General features: G+C 40.0%; 1 protein-coding gene across 1 annotated transcript in view; it reads left to right on the top strand.

Annotated features, from left to right (window-relative positions):
* LOC129750559 (GTP-binding protein Rit2) overlaps window positions 1-17,749 on the top strand; it is a 35,058-nt gene that overhangs the window by 9,676 nt on the left and 7,633 nt on the right. Inside the window, exons 2-3 of the mRNA XM_055745529.1 lie at window positions 7,748-8,070; window positions 8,141-8,278. Of these exons, the coding sequence (XP_055601504.1) occupies window positions 7,748-8,070; window positions 8,141-8,278 (461 nt within the window). The remainder of the gene's footprint in view (window positions 1-7,747; window positions 8,071-8,140; window positions 8,279-17,749) is intronic.

The raw sequence follows: 17,749 nt of genomic DNA, 5'->3' as shown, positions 1-17,749 counted from the left end.
CGGATCGGACTTTCTCGAAATTTTGCATTTAATATCCGGGCAATCTGGCAAGCTTAAGGTAAATATAATGAAATTTTTAGCAAAAATATGTTTATATGAAACCATTGGAAAAGTACGAATACGTTTTATAAAACCGATATTTCATTATATATTTTGATGTTACAGAAAACGAACCCATGGAATCAATATTTTTAACAAAACTGTGACATGCGGCTGACATTGTCAGTCAATATTGTCTCAAGGTTGTCGCTGTTTCGGGGGGAAAAAATCAAGAGAGCCATAGGAAGCGTGACGCACTTTTATAATCCTACCTTATAATAGAGATATTGCTTTCAACGACGGGACGTTTCGGAGAGAAAAGTGCAAGTTCGGAGTGATCGAAACACTTTGTTTGGGTGGGTGGTGGAAGGTCGGGAAAACGAATAATCCCATGATAACCAACAGTCGGATGTTGAAGACCCCAAACGATACGGTGCCTGATAAAAGGGACGAAGCACACCCACGCCCACGCTTCGCATCGATGTTTGTTATCGGTCCCCGCTGCTGTGTTGAAATCGATTTATGGGAAAGCATTTAGGTATTGCTTACGTTTCCGAATCACTCTGTACGAAACCGTTTAAATGACAAAGTTTGTTTGTTATTGGTGGCTGTTTCTGTTTCGGAAAAGTTTTGTGATACAATATTATCACGAATTATCACTTAGCAAAAGCTGGCATGGATGGGACGATTACCAAAAATTCAATAAGTGATTAAAGGAAATGAATTTGAATCAAATATTTTCTTTGGAAAGTTGAAGAGAGAGATATCCATGAAAATTTTGGATGGTAATATTTCAAAGAATTTTTTATTTGTCTAATAAGATAGGATGTTACGGTCTTGAACAAAGTTTATTCAGCGGAACATTTTCCATGAGAAAAACCATCTCCTGGCTCGGTTCCACAGAAGATACGAAAATTATGTTGATTTTTCAGAACAGAATCCAACTCTTTACTCAGATGATATTTTTTTATCATTAACTAGAATACCACGGCACAGAAAACTTTGGAAAAATAATTGGTCAAAATATATAATTATTAAAAGAATTTTTTTTTATCAAAATTTTCATTTAGATAAAGTCTGCTTCATTTAATATTGGAACAAATTCTTTTGCTCATTGTGGCGTTCCTAGTGACGGATTTGGAAACTTTTTTCACCCACGTGTCGGGAAATTCATTACCTTTCACCATGTATTTATGTCATAACACCAAACGATAGCATTTTGTAAACAACCGCCATGGAAGCCGAACGGAGAGATCAAATTGTGCACAGTTTTCTTGAAAATCTATTGTTGTCGGCATCGAAGCTAGCTAAACAGCTTAAAATGCCCAGAAATACCGTATGGCGTGTTATCAAGCAGTACAAGGAAACATTGACGACGGCTTGGAAGCCGCATTCGAAGCGTCGGAGTGGAACTGTCGACCGGAAACTGCGTGGGAAAGTCATCAAGGCCGTCAAGAGGAATCCCAATCTTTCAGACCGCGATTTGGCCAATAAGTTCCAGGCCGCTCACAGTACGGTGCGACGAATTCGTCTCCGGGAAGGAATAAGGTCATTCCGAGCCAGCAAACAGCCAAATCGGACGCTGAAGCAGAACAATGTGGCCAGAATCCGTGCTCGAAAGCTGTACGACCAAGTGCTGACCAAGTTCGACGGATGTAAAGTCTGCTTCATTTAATATTGGGACACAAACAATTGCGTGTAGTTCAGTCATTTATTAACGAATTCATAATTTGTTTTTCATACAAATGTAGCATTTTCTTTACTCTTTCATAAAAAAAAATTAAAAAAATTATTCATTGCTGTTTCGAAGAAATTCTCGTACTCGTACTCGTAAGAAAACTGTGCACAATTTGATCTCTCCGTTCGGCTTCCATGGCGGTTGTTTACAAAATGCTATCGTTTGGTGTTATGACATAAATACATGGTGAAAGGTAATAAATTTCCCGACACGTGGGTGAAAAAAGTTTCCAAATCCGTCCACTGGGAGCTCCACAATGAGCAAAAGAATTTGTTCCAATATTAAATGAAGCAGACTTATTTAATTTTACCATACAAACAAAAAACTTTAAATTTACTCATGTAAACGTTACTTTAAAATTGTGCAAAAAATCATGGATGAGTTTTGAACCAAAACGAACATTTTAAGACCCCACACGGAGAAAAAAGTATGGTATTTCCAACAATAATCCACTTACATTCAATTATATCTCTGATTGATTCTCGACCAACTATAATGATCAAAATTTTAACAATACATATAATAGACAATCTGAATGATTTCGTAGGGGAGAGTGGGGTATCATTGGCCACTTTTGATAAATGGAATGTTTTTCTACATTTCTAACGTATCATTTGGCTTTTTTTTTTTTTAAATACACTGAGGTACGCCGTTATTCGAAAATCCCCGTAAAAAAATCCACATTAATAAAAAAATCCGCGCAATAAAACACGTTACTAGAAAAACGCGTAAGAACCATGATTATTTAAAACTTTGCGTACAATGATCGTATATTTTTAAGATAAAAAAACAAAATCAATTTGATGAATAGAATAGTAGAATATAGTGAGGCTTATTTGACAGTATGGAATTGAGATCGATGAAACAATATGCATTATGCGGATTGAAGTAAATTCAGCTTTTAAATCTTTTTTATCAGTTCAGCAACAAATCATTATTTTGATTAAACGATAACAAAAAAAAAAACGCTCAGTTAATTTAGTCCATAAATATTATAATTTTTACACAATCAAATTGGAACTTTCAACACTTATTGAAAGTTACAAAAAATATCGTTAAGCTCATCCAGTGAGAATTCATTAATCGCTGTCGTAGATTACGCGTCATCGTCTGTGCTTCGGCGGCTTCATAATGGGGGGTAGGCTTAATAGCGGCACGTAATCCAAACATACGGGAAAATTGTACCTAAATCCGCGTAAAAAATCCACGCTTATTCGAAAATCCGCGTAAAAAATAACGTAACCCTAACGTCAATGTAGGGGCATAATAAGAACCCCCCTGGAGCAGTATAAGCACCATTAATCGAAGCACGATAAGCGTTTTCTGTCGGGGAATCTCCTGGCTCGCTAACGTTTCGGCAAAATTCCTTATATAGGATTTATGTGCATCTTTATCGCATTGGAAAAATGGACAAAATATTTTTCATAACTGTTCATTTGGCATAAGAAAACTTTGCAGATAGGAAAAACGTATTTTAAATTCTGAATGTTTATAAACAAAAAAAATGCATTGGAAACATCAGCGCATATTTTTGTATCTACAAAAACCTACTCGCGTGAAAAATTTCGCAAATAGGATGAGAACTAGGTTTTGTAAACCAGTTGAATCTGAACAATTAGTGGAGAAGTCCGAATTCACGCAGGTTGTTCGCCTATGTATAGAATTTGTATCAAAAGCGAACACAGAAGCTGCTGCTGTAGGTAAAGATTGATATAAAATGAGGCACTTAGGATCAGAGGGGTGCAAGTGATTTTTTATCAAAACTGAGATAATCTGTTTTTTTGGATATTTAAAGTAGAGATTAACATTCTGTAGAAGACACAGGTCAAAAGAAAAATTATTTCGATATTTTTAAGCTATTTATAAGAAAACGTGTTAATGAAAATCCTGTTTCGTTTGGTGTCAGAAGGGTGCAAGTGCACAAAGGATCAAACTTTTAGGCTGAATTCATTAGAACGTATACATTTTTTTCAGTTGCATACAAGTAGTGGAAAAACAAACATGGAATCATCATCTAGCTCCGACTTATAAGGATTTTCCACTTGTTCTGACCAGGATAATCCAAAGTCCCCAGATAGAGAAGCGATGGAAATAGATTCAAGTGAAACTTCGTCGGCATGAAAAATCTCATTGCTATTTATACGAAAAATTCTAAAATGTTTGTTTTTTTTTTATAGCAAATTTAGCTTATACTAATAAGTATAAAAGGCAGACACGAAACGCACTTAACAATAATTTTTTGGCAAATATATCTAAGAAAAATCTCTCGGATGAAAGCTCAAAGGATTCAGATTTTCGACAGGCTCTGATCATGATGTCACATCCCAAGCAACCAAAAGTCGCGTTTTTACTTAACTCCGAACTCCGAAGTTCACATTTGGCTGAAAAAAATGTTTTACGGGAACTTCAGGTGACTCTTGTCGCGTAAAAGTTACTCAGGAACTTCTATAGCCCTTTGAAAGGATAAACTATCGATAACGGAACTTCGAAGCGCATTTAATGGAACTACTTTCAAGAAGGTCGATAACGTTCGCGTAACATTCTAAAACGTACCATTAAGATACTTGAAGGTGTTTTAAAGAACCTATATGGGAATTCTAAGCGACATGTCAAAAATGTCTGTCAATTTCATGTCATGGTATTGGTTTTGTTTATATCTGCACTGATATTTACAAATGGAATTCAAGATTTTTTCGATTTTTTCTTATAAATGTTAAGATATTCGAATAAATTTTTGATGATGGGAATTATTGTTATTATTCATATTGTGTACTGAAAGTCCTTCAAACGACATAAGGAACAAACTATTGACCAACCTATTCAATCATCAAAACAAAATGAAACTTCGGAAAGTTCAGATGAGTCGTTGTCGACAGGTAGTTTACAAAAAATAACATTAAGTCTTTTAAACAATATTTACATAACATTTTACGAAAGGGGCTTGGTAGAATTGGACCAAAAAAAGAAAAATTAAACATCCACGGTTCTTCTGGAGAATCAGAAGTTGCTGCTGCTGAAGTTGCTAACGAGAATGAGTCCACTTCTGGAGAGTCAACTGGCCATTTATCAAGACCCCAATAAACGCCAACGAAATCAGGCAGTCTGGAAACTCATCTTGCGAAAAAAGCTACGAAACCAAGGGGAAGCGTACGTTGGTTCTACCGGAAAAAGTGACCAGCTAAACAGTTGATTCCAATCAATGAACACATATGCAGGTATTCTTGTGTATCCATTAAGGAAAAAGAGAGATTGAAAGTTTTCAACAAATTCTGGGAATTAGGATAGTGGAACACGCAAACCTCGTTCATTCAGTTGCATAGAAATTTAAAGCCCGAAAACGCAGAAAATTAAATGTGTGAACAAAAACAAAACATCTAGTATCATACTGAAAATACTCGTTACATATAGGTTCCAAAAGGATGCTATCATATTATTTGGAGTAAGAGGGGTGCAAGTGTCATTCTTGGGATCAGAAGGGTGCAAGTGAAAAATATCAAAGAAAGTAGTTCGCCGTTTTAACATAGAAATCGCAAAAACTTTGGTTTTTCATTCAGAATCATTCTGCAAAATTTTCTAAAAATAGGATAGCACTAAGGTCGTATGTTTAACCCCAAACCCCCCCACCCCCCCCCCCCCCTACTCTACATTTTTCTAGGCTAGTTAAAAAAGAGAAGCATATGATACGTACATAAGTCAACAACATATAGTAAAACCTTCTTACGCAAAGCAACGACGATGACAGTTGGATTGATATTTAACACACAACTGAGATATTGAGAGTGGCCCACGTTACCTCACTCTCCTCTACATTCAATACTATTTATATATTACATTCAACTTTGGTTGTATGATTAATTTTGTGCATTCAAATTTAAATATAATAGATTCAACTATACTGTTCGATCGATGTCATACATTCAACAATAATTATAGTACATTCAACTATAATAATATGATTGATTAAATTATAAATATGATGGATTCAACTATAACAATATGATTGATTCAATTATAAATACGACAGTTTCAACTATAATAATATGAATAATTTAATTATAAATATGATAGATTCAGTTTAATTTCTATGATTGATTCATGGGGTCAACTATAAATATTGTAAATTTAAATTCTTTTTATATCCATATCTTAAGATTTTTTTTCCAGAATAATTTTATGGCTACGTTTTATTTTTTTTTAATTCGTTATTTCAGCATTTTGCACGCCACGATGCTAAAAAAGCTCATCGGAAATCCGATACACACGTCCTGGTTTCTCCGCTGTTGTTCTTTTTGCATCTTGATACAAGGTTGCCCAGAAAATTGTGCGTCTTAACCAATCGGTTCCGGAAGACGTCCTTAGATGTCCGTGTTGCTGCACCCGGCGAAGATGACCTTGTGGGGGGAAAATTCATTCAATATCATGACATCAATTTATCATTCGCTATACCAACCTTACTGACTTACCTGTACTAGTTTCCTGTGGGATCCTGTCGATTTCGCGGTCAGTCAGAGTAGGTGTACCTTTCTCGATTCCAAGAACTGTCGGCCTACTGTTGAAGTTGAATCTATCATATTAACAATTGATTCAATTAGACCATTACAGTTGGTTCTATTATATTCATAGTTGATTGCGTAAAGTCAGTCAACAGTTTGTAGTTGAGTCTATGATATTTATAGTTGGATGCAGAAAAATCAGCTACGCTTTGATGATTGGTATGACCATAGCTGAAATAATTAGAACAACTGTGGTCTGTTTTTTTCCGTACATGGTTTGAGAAATTCAACAATGACCTCAAATCAAATCAGTGACTTACACAGTATTTAAATCACTTGATAAAAAAAAAAAAAGTGACAATTGAATCCTGAACATTTAATATACCTATCAATTTTTCGAGGAACCGGATGGGAAAAGTCACATTGAAAATTATATTGGCAGATCTAAAATAAAACTGATGATGATGATCACGCACCGAACTGGGAGAAACCGGAATGCTGAAGATTGGCAGCTTCTGATGAAAACCACTAATAATAGGAAACAGCCATGGTTTATGATAACGCATGCCATTCTTAAATACAGTTTGATCGAAACCAACTGTGGCATGACATGACCGAGGAAAAAGGCGGCAATAAATTTGTGCTCATTCAAAATGAATGGGATTTACATATATCTATCTATCGATAGATACACAAAAGCACGCAGCCCGATAATGATGCTGCTGATTGGAACCGAAGAAAGATATTCATAATCGATACTAAATTTAGCACGACTCGACTCGGCTATTTGCTCTGCTGCCAACTTCCAACTTTTCCATTAGTGGGTGGTAGGTAAGCCTGCAAACAAGCAGATCTGAACGAGACGGATAGGCCACATCAACCATCAATAACCAATCGAGGAGGACTGTCCAGCCACAGTTCAGTCCGCATGTCGATGCCGGGGATACGTGAGAAAGTGGAATGATATTATTTCGATAATTTGTTTGTTTACCTGACCTCAATCGTTTCGGAAATTCGAGAATTTGCCTGACAATGCTGTTGATGTTTCTGCGTTTTTCGAGATGAGTCAGCTCGACATTCAAACTCCATCTTTAGGTTAAGATGTACTAATTCCCCGTAGAGGTTTTTTGTTAATTTACGTGGTTGATGCTTGGCATTAATTAAAGACATCTTCATATCTCCATCAAAATACAGAGCTGACTGACAGACACGTTTTGAAATTTTATCGAGGAAATAATATTCTTTTAAAACAAACATGTTCTGGATATTTGAATAAATAAAATCTGACGATAAAATATCTAGATTGGAACTAAATTCGTCTGTATTAAAACCTGCATTATTGCATGAAATAATAGCATTTTGACGTTATCGATGCCAAATGCATGGTCTAATGGTACGGAATTTTGATTATATTTTTATCATCTTTTCAATTGAAAGTACATAAATTAACAGCATTTAATCTGTTGTCTTCCCTCAGCCGTCACGCTACAGTTTGTGAGTCACAGTTTTCTGGATTATCATGATCCCACTATCGAGGACTCGTACCAGCAGCAGGCGGTCATCGATGGCGAAGCGGCCCTGCTGGACATTTTGGACACGGCCGGCCAGGTCGAGTTCACCGCCATGAGGGACCAGTACATGCGCTGTGGGGAAGGTTTCATCATCTGTTACTCGGTTACGGATCGGCACAGCTTTCAGGAGGCTTCCGAGTACCGGAAGCTGATCGCCCGGGTACGGCTCACGGAGGACATCCCGCTGGTGTTGATCGCCAACAAGCTGGATCTACAGTCACAACGAAAGGTGGGTTGCTCAAAACCTTGGGAGAAAATTGGTGGAATGACTGTTCCTAAATTTGCAATTCTTATTTTAGGTTTCCACCGAAGAGGGACGGAATCTGGCAAAACAGTTCGGATGTCCGTTCTACGAAACGTCGGCTGCCCTGCGGCATTACATTGACGAAGCGTTTTTCTCGCTGGTGCGCGAAATTCGACGGAAGGAGGATTCGAGGGTAAGTTCATGAAATTTTTTAAACGGAAACACTCATTTTGTCAAGGGTTCGTCATGATAATTCACAGTAAAAGAGCAAAGTTACTCCAGTTTGAAGTTTCTAGGGGCAAACTGCTCTCTGGAGCCACTAGCAGTGACTTAGGCATTTTTGAAGGTTTTCAAATTCCTCCATGTTGTCTCAAAATCGAAAGGAAATTACCAAAATAATCAAATCTAACATTTTGAATTCGTCTTGGTACATCTTCGTACCTGAAAATGATCACATTTTCTAAGGTGATGGAAAGTATTAGAGAAACATGGGATATCAAAGAAAGATAGGACATAAGTCGTAAATATCAACGGCACGTTAGCGAATTACACGACGGTGAAGGTGCCGGAATAGGCTCCAGCATGATGCGTACATGTCGAGCTTCGTCGGTCGACTGCTGGATCTTCTATCGATCGATACACTCCATGTATATCTCGCGTGTTCTTTGCCCACTATTGATCTCTCTGTTTTTTCTCTATCACCACCACCAATCGACTCGAGATTATAGCCGAGCGCGCACATGGTTGATTGCTTTGGGTTTGCCGCTACTTACGGTCATATGAAGAAGCAATCAGTGCTGCTGGCTCAAGGTTTCAAGCAGATCAATTACATAGGGAGATGTTGCTCTGTTCAAATGAAATGTTTTATATCGGAGTATAGATAGAACGGGGTGGTCGTTTAAAGGGTGATACCGTCAAAATGTGGTCAATATCAACTTGACGTATTTTTTTCAATTTGGCATTTAAAAAACCTGAACACCCCTCATTTTGAAGGTGTGTGTGTAGAATGTTGCTCCTATTTGATTTTGGAATTCACTTTTCAGTTGTCAAAATGTCGTCCAAGAAAGGTGAGCAGCGTATCAAAATTTTGCTCGCGCATCGCGAAAATCCGAGCTACTCGCACGCAAAGCTGACAAAATCGCTAAAAGTTGCCAAATCAACCGTTACAAATGTAATTCAAGTGTTTGGGGAACGTTTGTTGACAGCCAGGAAGTCTGGATCGGGGGGAAATCGAAAACCGGAAGCCGCTGAGACGACAAAGAGGGTTGCCGGTAGTTTCAAGCGAAACCCTAACCTCTCTCTCTCTCCGAAATGCCGCAAATAAGCTGGGTGTATCGTCTACAACCGTGCACCGAGCCAAAAAACGAGCCGGACTATCGACTTACAAGAAGGTAGTGACTCCAAATCGCGATGATAAACAAAATACGACGGCCAAAGCGCGATCCCGGAGGCTGTACACGACGATGCTGACGAAGTTTGACTGCGTGGTAATGGACGACGAAACCTACGTCAAAGCCGACTACAAGCAGCTTCCGGGACAGGAGTTTTATACGGCAAAAGGAAGGGGAAAGGTAGCAGATATTTTCAAGCACATGAAACTGTCATAGTTCGCGAAGAAATATCTGGTTTGGCAAGCCATCTGTACCTGTGGCTTGAAAAGCCGCATTTTCATAGCTTCCGGGACTGTCAACCAAGAAATTTACGTGAAAGAGTGTTTGAATAAACGTGTCTTTCCTGAAGAAACACGGTTGTTCCGTACTGTTTTGGCCGGATTTGGCATCTTGCCATTATGGTAAAAAGGCCATGGAGTGGTACGCCGCCAACAACGTGCAGGTGGTTCCCAAGGACAAGAACCCTCCCAACACGCCAGAGCTCCGCCCAATTGAGAAATACTGGGCTATTGTCAAGCGGGACCTAAAGAAGACCAAAAAAAAATGCTAAGGACGAGCAGCAGTTCAAGGCAAACTGGCTTTCTGCGGCGAAGAAGGTGGACAAGGTGGCTATACAAAATCTGATGGCATGGGTTAAGCGTAAGGCCCGGCCATTCGGATTTGGAAAAGTGGAAGCCTAACTGAATATTTTTCCTGAATTTTATACTAATTAAACTTGAAAAAGAAATTTAATTTGACTTTTTAAATAAACGATTTAACCGATTTAAACGCGTTTTCCCTTGACCAAATTTTGACCGCATCAACCTTTAGCCTAATGGCGAATGTCTTTGGTTTATAAGCCAGAGGTCCAAGGATCGAATCCCTCAACCCTAAATTTAGGTTGAGGAAATTTTGTAAGTCTTCGGGCGTAAAATGAATACTAATACCACGAAGTGTAACAAAAATTGAAAACTCTACGAGTATAAAGAGCGAACACGAAATTATTGCGACACATTAAACAGGCCATAACTTTTTTACCATTGGGGAAAAAATCTACCAAATTTTGCACACTTTCTCGTTGATGTGTATTGTTTATATGCTGCCAAACTCGAAGTCCTGTTTTGCGATGCAACGGAAATGGTGCATTCCCGCGCCATTTTGATTACAGTGCACATCATAAAAATTAGCGTCTTTCGTTTTAATCGGAAAGTGCAATACAATTATTCAAATAAAAGTTAAAAATTTAGAAATACAGAAGAAAAGAATAAGTGAATCTGTTATATTTTGAAATTGGACCTGCTTCTTCAGTGGAAAAGCAATTTTTCCATAATACTCGTAACTCCGCCGCCATCATGGCGAGTGGAATGACCGATGAAAAAATGAATACCGAGCCCCCCGATATCACTGCCGGAGCCGATAGCTCTAGTACAGGTGCCATCCCAAAAACCACCCAGCAACAGGACTCTCGGACCAAAAAGCCTCCCCAGAACTTCGATTATCGAGCCGAGGATAGCGCTCCCTTTAGGGTATATGTCGAACTGAATAGCGAAAAACAAAAAGAAGAAAAGACGATCAACAGAATCGGAGTAGGTCGTATGTTGAGACGGATTTTCGCTACTGAAAACTGCATAACGGATATAAAAAATGCCGGAAGGACGAAAGTTCTCGTATACTTCAACAATCACATAGCAGCCAACAGAGTAATTCTCAGTGATCTTCCCCCTTCATACGGATTCAAATGCTACGTTCCGCAACACCTAGTATCAGTGACAGGAATTATAACTGGAATCCCAACAGATGTCACTAATCCAGAACTTCTACAGGAACTCAAAAGCTTCGTACCCATCATGGACGTCTATCGCCTCAAACGATACGTTAACAATAAACCAACTCCAACGACAACGGTAAGTATAACTTTCCGCTCAAATCGACTCCCCACATCGGTTAAACTTTGGTCGTGTTCCATGAACGTGAAGCCATTCATCCGCAAAGCAGAGTTGTGTCTCAACTGCTTGAGATACAACCATAGAACAGCAAATTGCCGCAGCTCCCGTCGATGCGTTCGATGCGGTGCTCAACATGACAGCAATGAAGAGTTTGACCTATGCAGCCTAAACCTAAAATGTTTATATTGTAAGACAAACCATAGCACCGATGACAATGACTGTCCAGAACGCCAGAGACAAAATGCTATAAAGGCAAACATGGCCAAAAACAGCCTCACATTTTTTGAAGCTAGGGAGAAATATACAGTCGGCACCACTAACCGTTTTGATGCCCTATCCACTTTCGCTGATGAACCAACCCCAGCCGGAAGTTTCGCCAGCGTCCTGAAGAACAACACGAACATGAAACCCAACCAAACTCTCCGTCGCAGACCAGTCAGTCCACAAATCAGCGTAGAATCCAAGGAGACTAGCGCGAAGAGGCCAAAAAACAACGCCGCACCGGAAAATCTAGGAACAGGTTTGAACAACATCCACAAGGTAAGCGAAATCGATATTTGGAAACAGAAAGTAGAGAATCTAGAAAAACAAAAACAGATCGTAAATGAAGCAACAATTAATCATGCCATTCAAGAGGCAATTATGAGATACTATACTGCAATATTAGAAGATTGCAGCCTCAAAGGAAAAATTCGCGAGAACTTTATTGAGAAAAGCAAAGAATTCATTAAATTTGACACAATTCATAAAAAACAATAAAAAACAAAAAAAAAAAATCTTCCTAAACCCACTCCTTGAAGAAACAAAAATGTCAGCACTAACAATACTACAATGTAATGTACAAAGTATATCAAAGCATAAAGCAGAACTGCAAAGAACTTTAATGTCAGGGTCCTACTCAGCTGCGATCTTGACAGAGACGTGGACTAAGGAAGAGCTCGAAAAAACCAACTCATATCATATCAGTGGCTACCACAGAATTTTACAGTCACGTGACGATGGATATGGCGGCTCAGCCATTTACTTAAGAAATGATTATGGGTTCCAAAGAATTCCTTACTCACCTTCAATAAATACTATACAGTGCGTAGCAGTAAAAATATTAATAAACAACACAATTTTGATCGCTTTATATATAAGCCCTTCCACTAGCTGCGAAGACATACGCAAGGAACTTGAATGTATTACTGTACACTTCAACAGTTTTCCAAAAATCATATTAGGAGGAGACGTAAACAGTCATCATACAGTATGGGGTAACACAAGCACAAATAAAAAAGGTTCCACTATATTTCAAATCTTGAATAACTCGAATTTGATCATTTTGAACGACGGTAGTCCAACATACAAACCCCCTGAATTAAACAAAAGCCCGACAGCAATAGACATAACAGCGGTATCAAACAATCTATACTTTGATGCATCTTGGAAAGTCTTAGACGAATCAGTCGGAAGTCACCATTTTTTAATCCATATCGACAGTGTTCGGCACAAAAGCGCTAATCCGCTATTCGCTAGTTAGTCCGCTAACTTTTTGTTAGCGCTTTAATTTTGCCGCTAAGTTTGGATTGATCTAGCGAATTTAAAAGTTCCGCTATTTTTTGGTTCCGCTAATTGAAGATCGTTAACTCCCATATATTTGTTTCAATCTCTCGAATTTTTAGTGATAGAATAAATTTTTTTTCATTAATCAAGTCAAGTGCTTTTTTTTTTAGCAACTTTTACAGAAGAAGATTACAATAAAAGGTGCTAAACAATTTAAAACTATTTTCAACATCTCTTCATCAGCATTTGTTTTCAAGTGGTTGAGCTATTTACTTTTCACATTACAGTTTTTATGAGATGGGCTTGTGATATAGCTCAGTTGGCAAGTCTGTTGTCTCCTGAGCCGATGTCCGCGAGTTCGAGCCCAAGAGTGAACATCGAACACAGTTGTACCGGATAGTTTTTCAATAACGATCCGCCAACTGCAACGTTGATAAAGTCGCGAATGCCATGAAGATGGTAAAACGACTATAATCGAAACAAAAAAAAAAAAAGTTTTTATGAGATTTTACAGATCAGTTCATATAAAAATAAGATAAAATCACTATTGTAGCCTTCGTTTTAATCTCAAACAGAGATTGTATAAATGTTCACGTTTGACAATGCTTCTGAAAATTTGAAAAAGGGGAATGTAGAGTATAAGACGAATAAATAAAATAATATGAAAAATTAATGGTAATTAGTTGCAGTGCAGTAACGTAACTACAGGGAAAACAGCTTAAAGATTTGAAATGAGGATTATGTTAAATAATGCCAAAACAAAAAAAAATGAAATGCACAAAAGATTATTTGACAAATCGAGTAAATTTTTAATCAAAATTTAAATTTAAAAAAAGAGAGATATAGCTCGCATTTTCAACATTCTGTTCTTTTGCTCTTTCTTTAATTGTTTTTTTAATTTATAGAATACAGAGACTCGTTAAAACTCCTTAAATCTTTGACAGTTTTGGTTTTGCTCATATAATTTTATGAAGATACGATCAATTTATCTAATTTTATATTAAATACTTGAAACTTTATTGATTCCCCCTTGGGAAGTTGGAAAAGTCGTAAGGGGGAAGTGCGTGACTATAGAAAAATTTGATATTTGTTCCGGCCTTAATGTTGGTAAACAGTTAGCGATTAGCGATTAGCGCTTTAAGCTTAAAGCGATAACTTTTTTGGCACATTTAGCGTATTTAATTAGCGATCGCTAACTTTGTATGAGTTAGCGATTTAATTAGCGGCGCTAATTTTTCAGTTAGCGATGCCGAACACTGCATATCGAGTTAAGATCTACAAACCCACAAAAACAAAAATTTGTCTATAAACGAGCTCAAATCCTCAAAGACATAAGCAACTTGACACTAGACGAAATATCTAACACGACTGAACTTACAAACCAGTCAAATAAAATAATAAAAAGCAATAGAATCAGAGACAAATTTAAACCAAAATACTGGTGGGACGATGAGGTGGAAGAAGCTTGGGTGCAGAAACAAAAAGCTCTTTCTGAATTCAACAAAATTTCGAACTTAACAAATTTACTAACTCTAAAGAAAAAATCGGCTTTCTTCCAACGCTTGAAAAAGGAAAACATGAGGAAAAACTTTAAGAATTTTGTTGAAGAGATCAACCCTCAAACTAACTCATCTCAATTGTGGCACAAAATTCGTGGCTTAACAGGTAGACGAAAATCTCAGAGGAACAATGCCGTACAAGATAGCCCCCCATTAGCAAACGAATTTTTAAACCTCCATTTCGGTTCAAATGTATCGCAGGTAATAAAGGCAGCGGTCGAGGAAAGTACAACGTGGTTAACGGTGTGACTGACAACTATGGAATGAGTTTTTATTTCGTAAGCAAAGTGTGTGTTTATTTTGTGTGGATTTGTGTGTGATGGAGTAATGAAAAACACTGAATGAAATGTTCCGGGTAGAACTGACGTCGGTGCTCCATAATGGGGTAGCCCGACACTCCTCCTCAACGATGTTAGTTCGATGCCTTAATTGAATCTATGACGCCGATGGCTGCTCTGTGCCGCTCCAGCTTTACGCGATCCAGGGGCTTTGTCATTATGTCCGCCTCCATGCTTTCAGTGGGCATGTAGCGGAGCTCGATAATTCGTTTTGAATGTAGATCCTTGGTGAACGCATACTTGGTGTTAATGTGCTTAGAACGGCGTTCCAGACGTTCAGACTCCACGATCTTCATACACGATTGGTTGTCCTCCCATACGATGACAGGAGCTCGTTGTTCTTGATGTAGATCCTGGAGCAGCTTGCGGTACCACAGCAACTCCTGGCAACCTTCCGCCAGAGCCACGTATTCAGCCTCGGTCGAGGACACAGCAACGCATGTTTGTTTTCGTGTGCCCCATTCGACGAGCCCTCCACCGAACTTCAGTAGAAAGCCAGAATGTGATTTCATGTCCGCCTCGTCGCTGGCCCAGCTGGCGTCCACGTAGCATTCAAGTTCGCCGATGCCGGATCCTAGATGCAAACGGTAATCTTTCGTAGCCTTGAGGTACCTGATGACTCGCTTTGCTTCTGTCCAATCACTGTTCGACGGATTTGAAACTTTTCTTCCCAGCAATGATGTAGCCACGCAGATGTCCGGCCTGGTGTTTACCGCAACGTAAAGCAAACTGCCCACCAAACTGCGGTATGATGTGTTTGTAGGCAATTCGGTCTCCTCCTTTTGCTTGAGATATGCGGGGTCCATAGGCACTTTTGATGGTTTAGCGTTTTCGTGCCCGAATCGTTGGATGAGCTTCCCAATGTAGTTGGATTGGTCCAGTGTATAATGGTCGCCCTTTCTCTCTACGCGTATGCCCAGGAAATGTTTGAGTTCACCCAGACACGACAATTTGAAGTCTTTTTGAAGCGCACGAGATATTTCTCCGAACTCCTCCTCCGAGCTGCACGCGATGACCATATCGTCGACGTATATCAGGATGAAGGTCTGCTTCCCTTTGTGGCTGCGGATGTACAGGCATTTGTCGGCACTAGCTTGGACGAACCCCATCATTTTGAAGACACCGTCTATTTTCTTATTCCAGGCCCTGGCAGACTGTTTAAGACCATAAATGCTTCGTTTTAGGCGACACACCATGCCGTCGTTTCGTTCGAAGCCAGGCGGTTGCTTCATGTAGACATCCTCCTCCAAGTCTGCATACAGGTAGGCGCTTTTTATGTCCAGGTGCTTGACTAGCATCTGTTGCTTGCTGGCTAACACGAGCACTGTTCGTAGGGTCGCCTGTCGTACGACGGGGGCAAAGACCTCGTCGTAATCTTGGCCGTATTTTTGCGCGAATCCTTGAGCAACTAGTCTTGCTTTATGACGCACTATTTGCCCGTTTTCGTCCTGCTTTCTTTTAAAAGTCCATTTGCATCCTACCGGTTTGTTTCCAGGCGGCAATGGGACCAACTCCCACGTTCCGTACTCTTGAAGGGACTTTATCTCCTCCTGCATCGCTACCTGCCAGACAGCAGCATCGGGTCGTTTGATAGCTTCGGAGTAGCTGCGGGGTTCTTCTTCGAAATGCTTCACCACAACTGCGGCGGGATCGAACCTTTCAGGGGGTACACCTTTCGTGCGCCGTGTTGACTTTCTGCCTTCTAATTGTTCTACGGGGTCATCCTCGCCCTGCAAGGGTTCATTTTCGCTAAATCCGTAGAATGATTCTTCGTCGGCCAGGCTATCGCTATCTTCAGTATCTTCTTCTTCGCCTTGTTGCTTCGAGATAACTGAGTCTTTCTGCAAAACGGAGTCGAATTCCACTTCCCCGTCGATATGCTGATCTCCGCTGGAGGTACCTGCTACGCTTGAGTCCCTTTTGTCTTCGATAAACTTGGCGTCTCGGCTTACGTGGATCTGACGGGTGGCTCTATCCAAGAAGCGGTATGCCTTATGCTCCGGCGAATAACCGATGAATGTCAGCTTTTGAGCTGTGGCGTCCAGTTTCTTCCTCTTTACTTTAGGAATGTGAACCCAAGCGCTGCAGCCGAAAACTTTCAAGTGATGGACCTTGGGTTTCACACCATTCCAGAGCTCGAAGGGCGTGACGTCAAGAGGTTTCGTAGGCAGAATGTTTTGGAGGTATACTGCCGTGCAAAGCGCCTCTGCCCAGTAACGTTGCTCTAACTTCGCATCGAAGAGCATACAGCGCACCATCTCGATGAGGGAACGGTTCTTTCGTTCCGCAATCCCGTTCTGTTGGGGGCTGTAAGCCGCTGTGTATTGCGGCGCAATCCCCTCTCGCTTGTAGAACGACCGCAGCTGCTTGCTGCTGTACTCTCCGCCCTGGTCTGAACGGATGGCTTTCGGTGAACGACCAAACAGCGTCTTGGCACGAGCGACGTATTCTTCTATTTTCGTTGCGACTTCTGATTTTTCCTTTAATAGGAAGATCACGCAGTATCTGGTGTGGTCATCAATGACGGTCATGAAGTACCGATAACCACTGACCGACGGTGTGTCAACCGGGCCGCAAACGTCCGTGTGCACTAGATCCATAGGAGCGGCTGACGTAGACGTCGATTCGTTGGGGAAGGTAATACGTGGCATCTTACCTTTTAGGCAGCATTCGCACTGCTCGTCAACGTTGCACTCGTGGATTATGATGCCGTCCGCCAAACCGCCCTTCTGCAAACGGTGAATCGCTTTCGGATCCCGGTGGCCGAATCTCCTATGCCAAACGTGCTTACAGTCCTTGTGGTGATGGTCGCTTGCCACCATGACGACGCTCTGTGGTTGCTTAATGTGGTACAGGCCGTCCTTCAAAGTTGCCGCTGCTCTAGTGACTTCTCCTCGCATGATCCG

This window comes from Uranotaenia lowii, chromosome 3 (assembly GCF_029784155.1).
Source record: "Uranotaenia lowii strain MFRU-FL chromosome 3, ASM2978415v1, whole genome shotgun sequence".
NCBI classification, from domain to species: Eukaryota; Metazoa; Arthropoda; class Insecta; order Diptera; family Culicidae; genus Uranotaenia; species Uranotaenia lowii.
The sequence above is the reverse complement of the archived record's forward strand: the minus strand, read 5'-3'. Positions and strand labels throughout refer to the sequence as shown.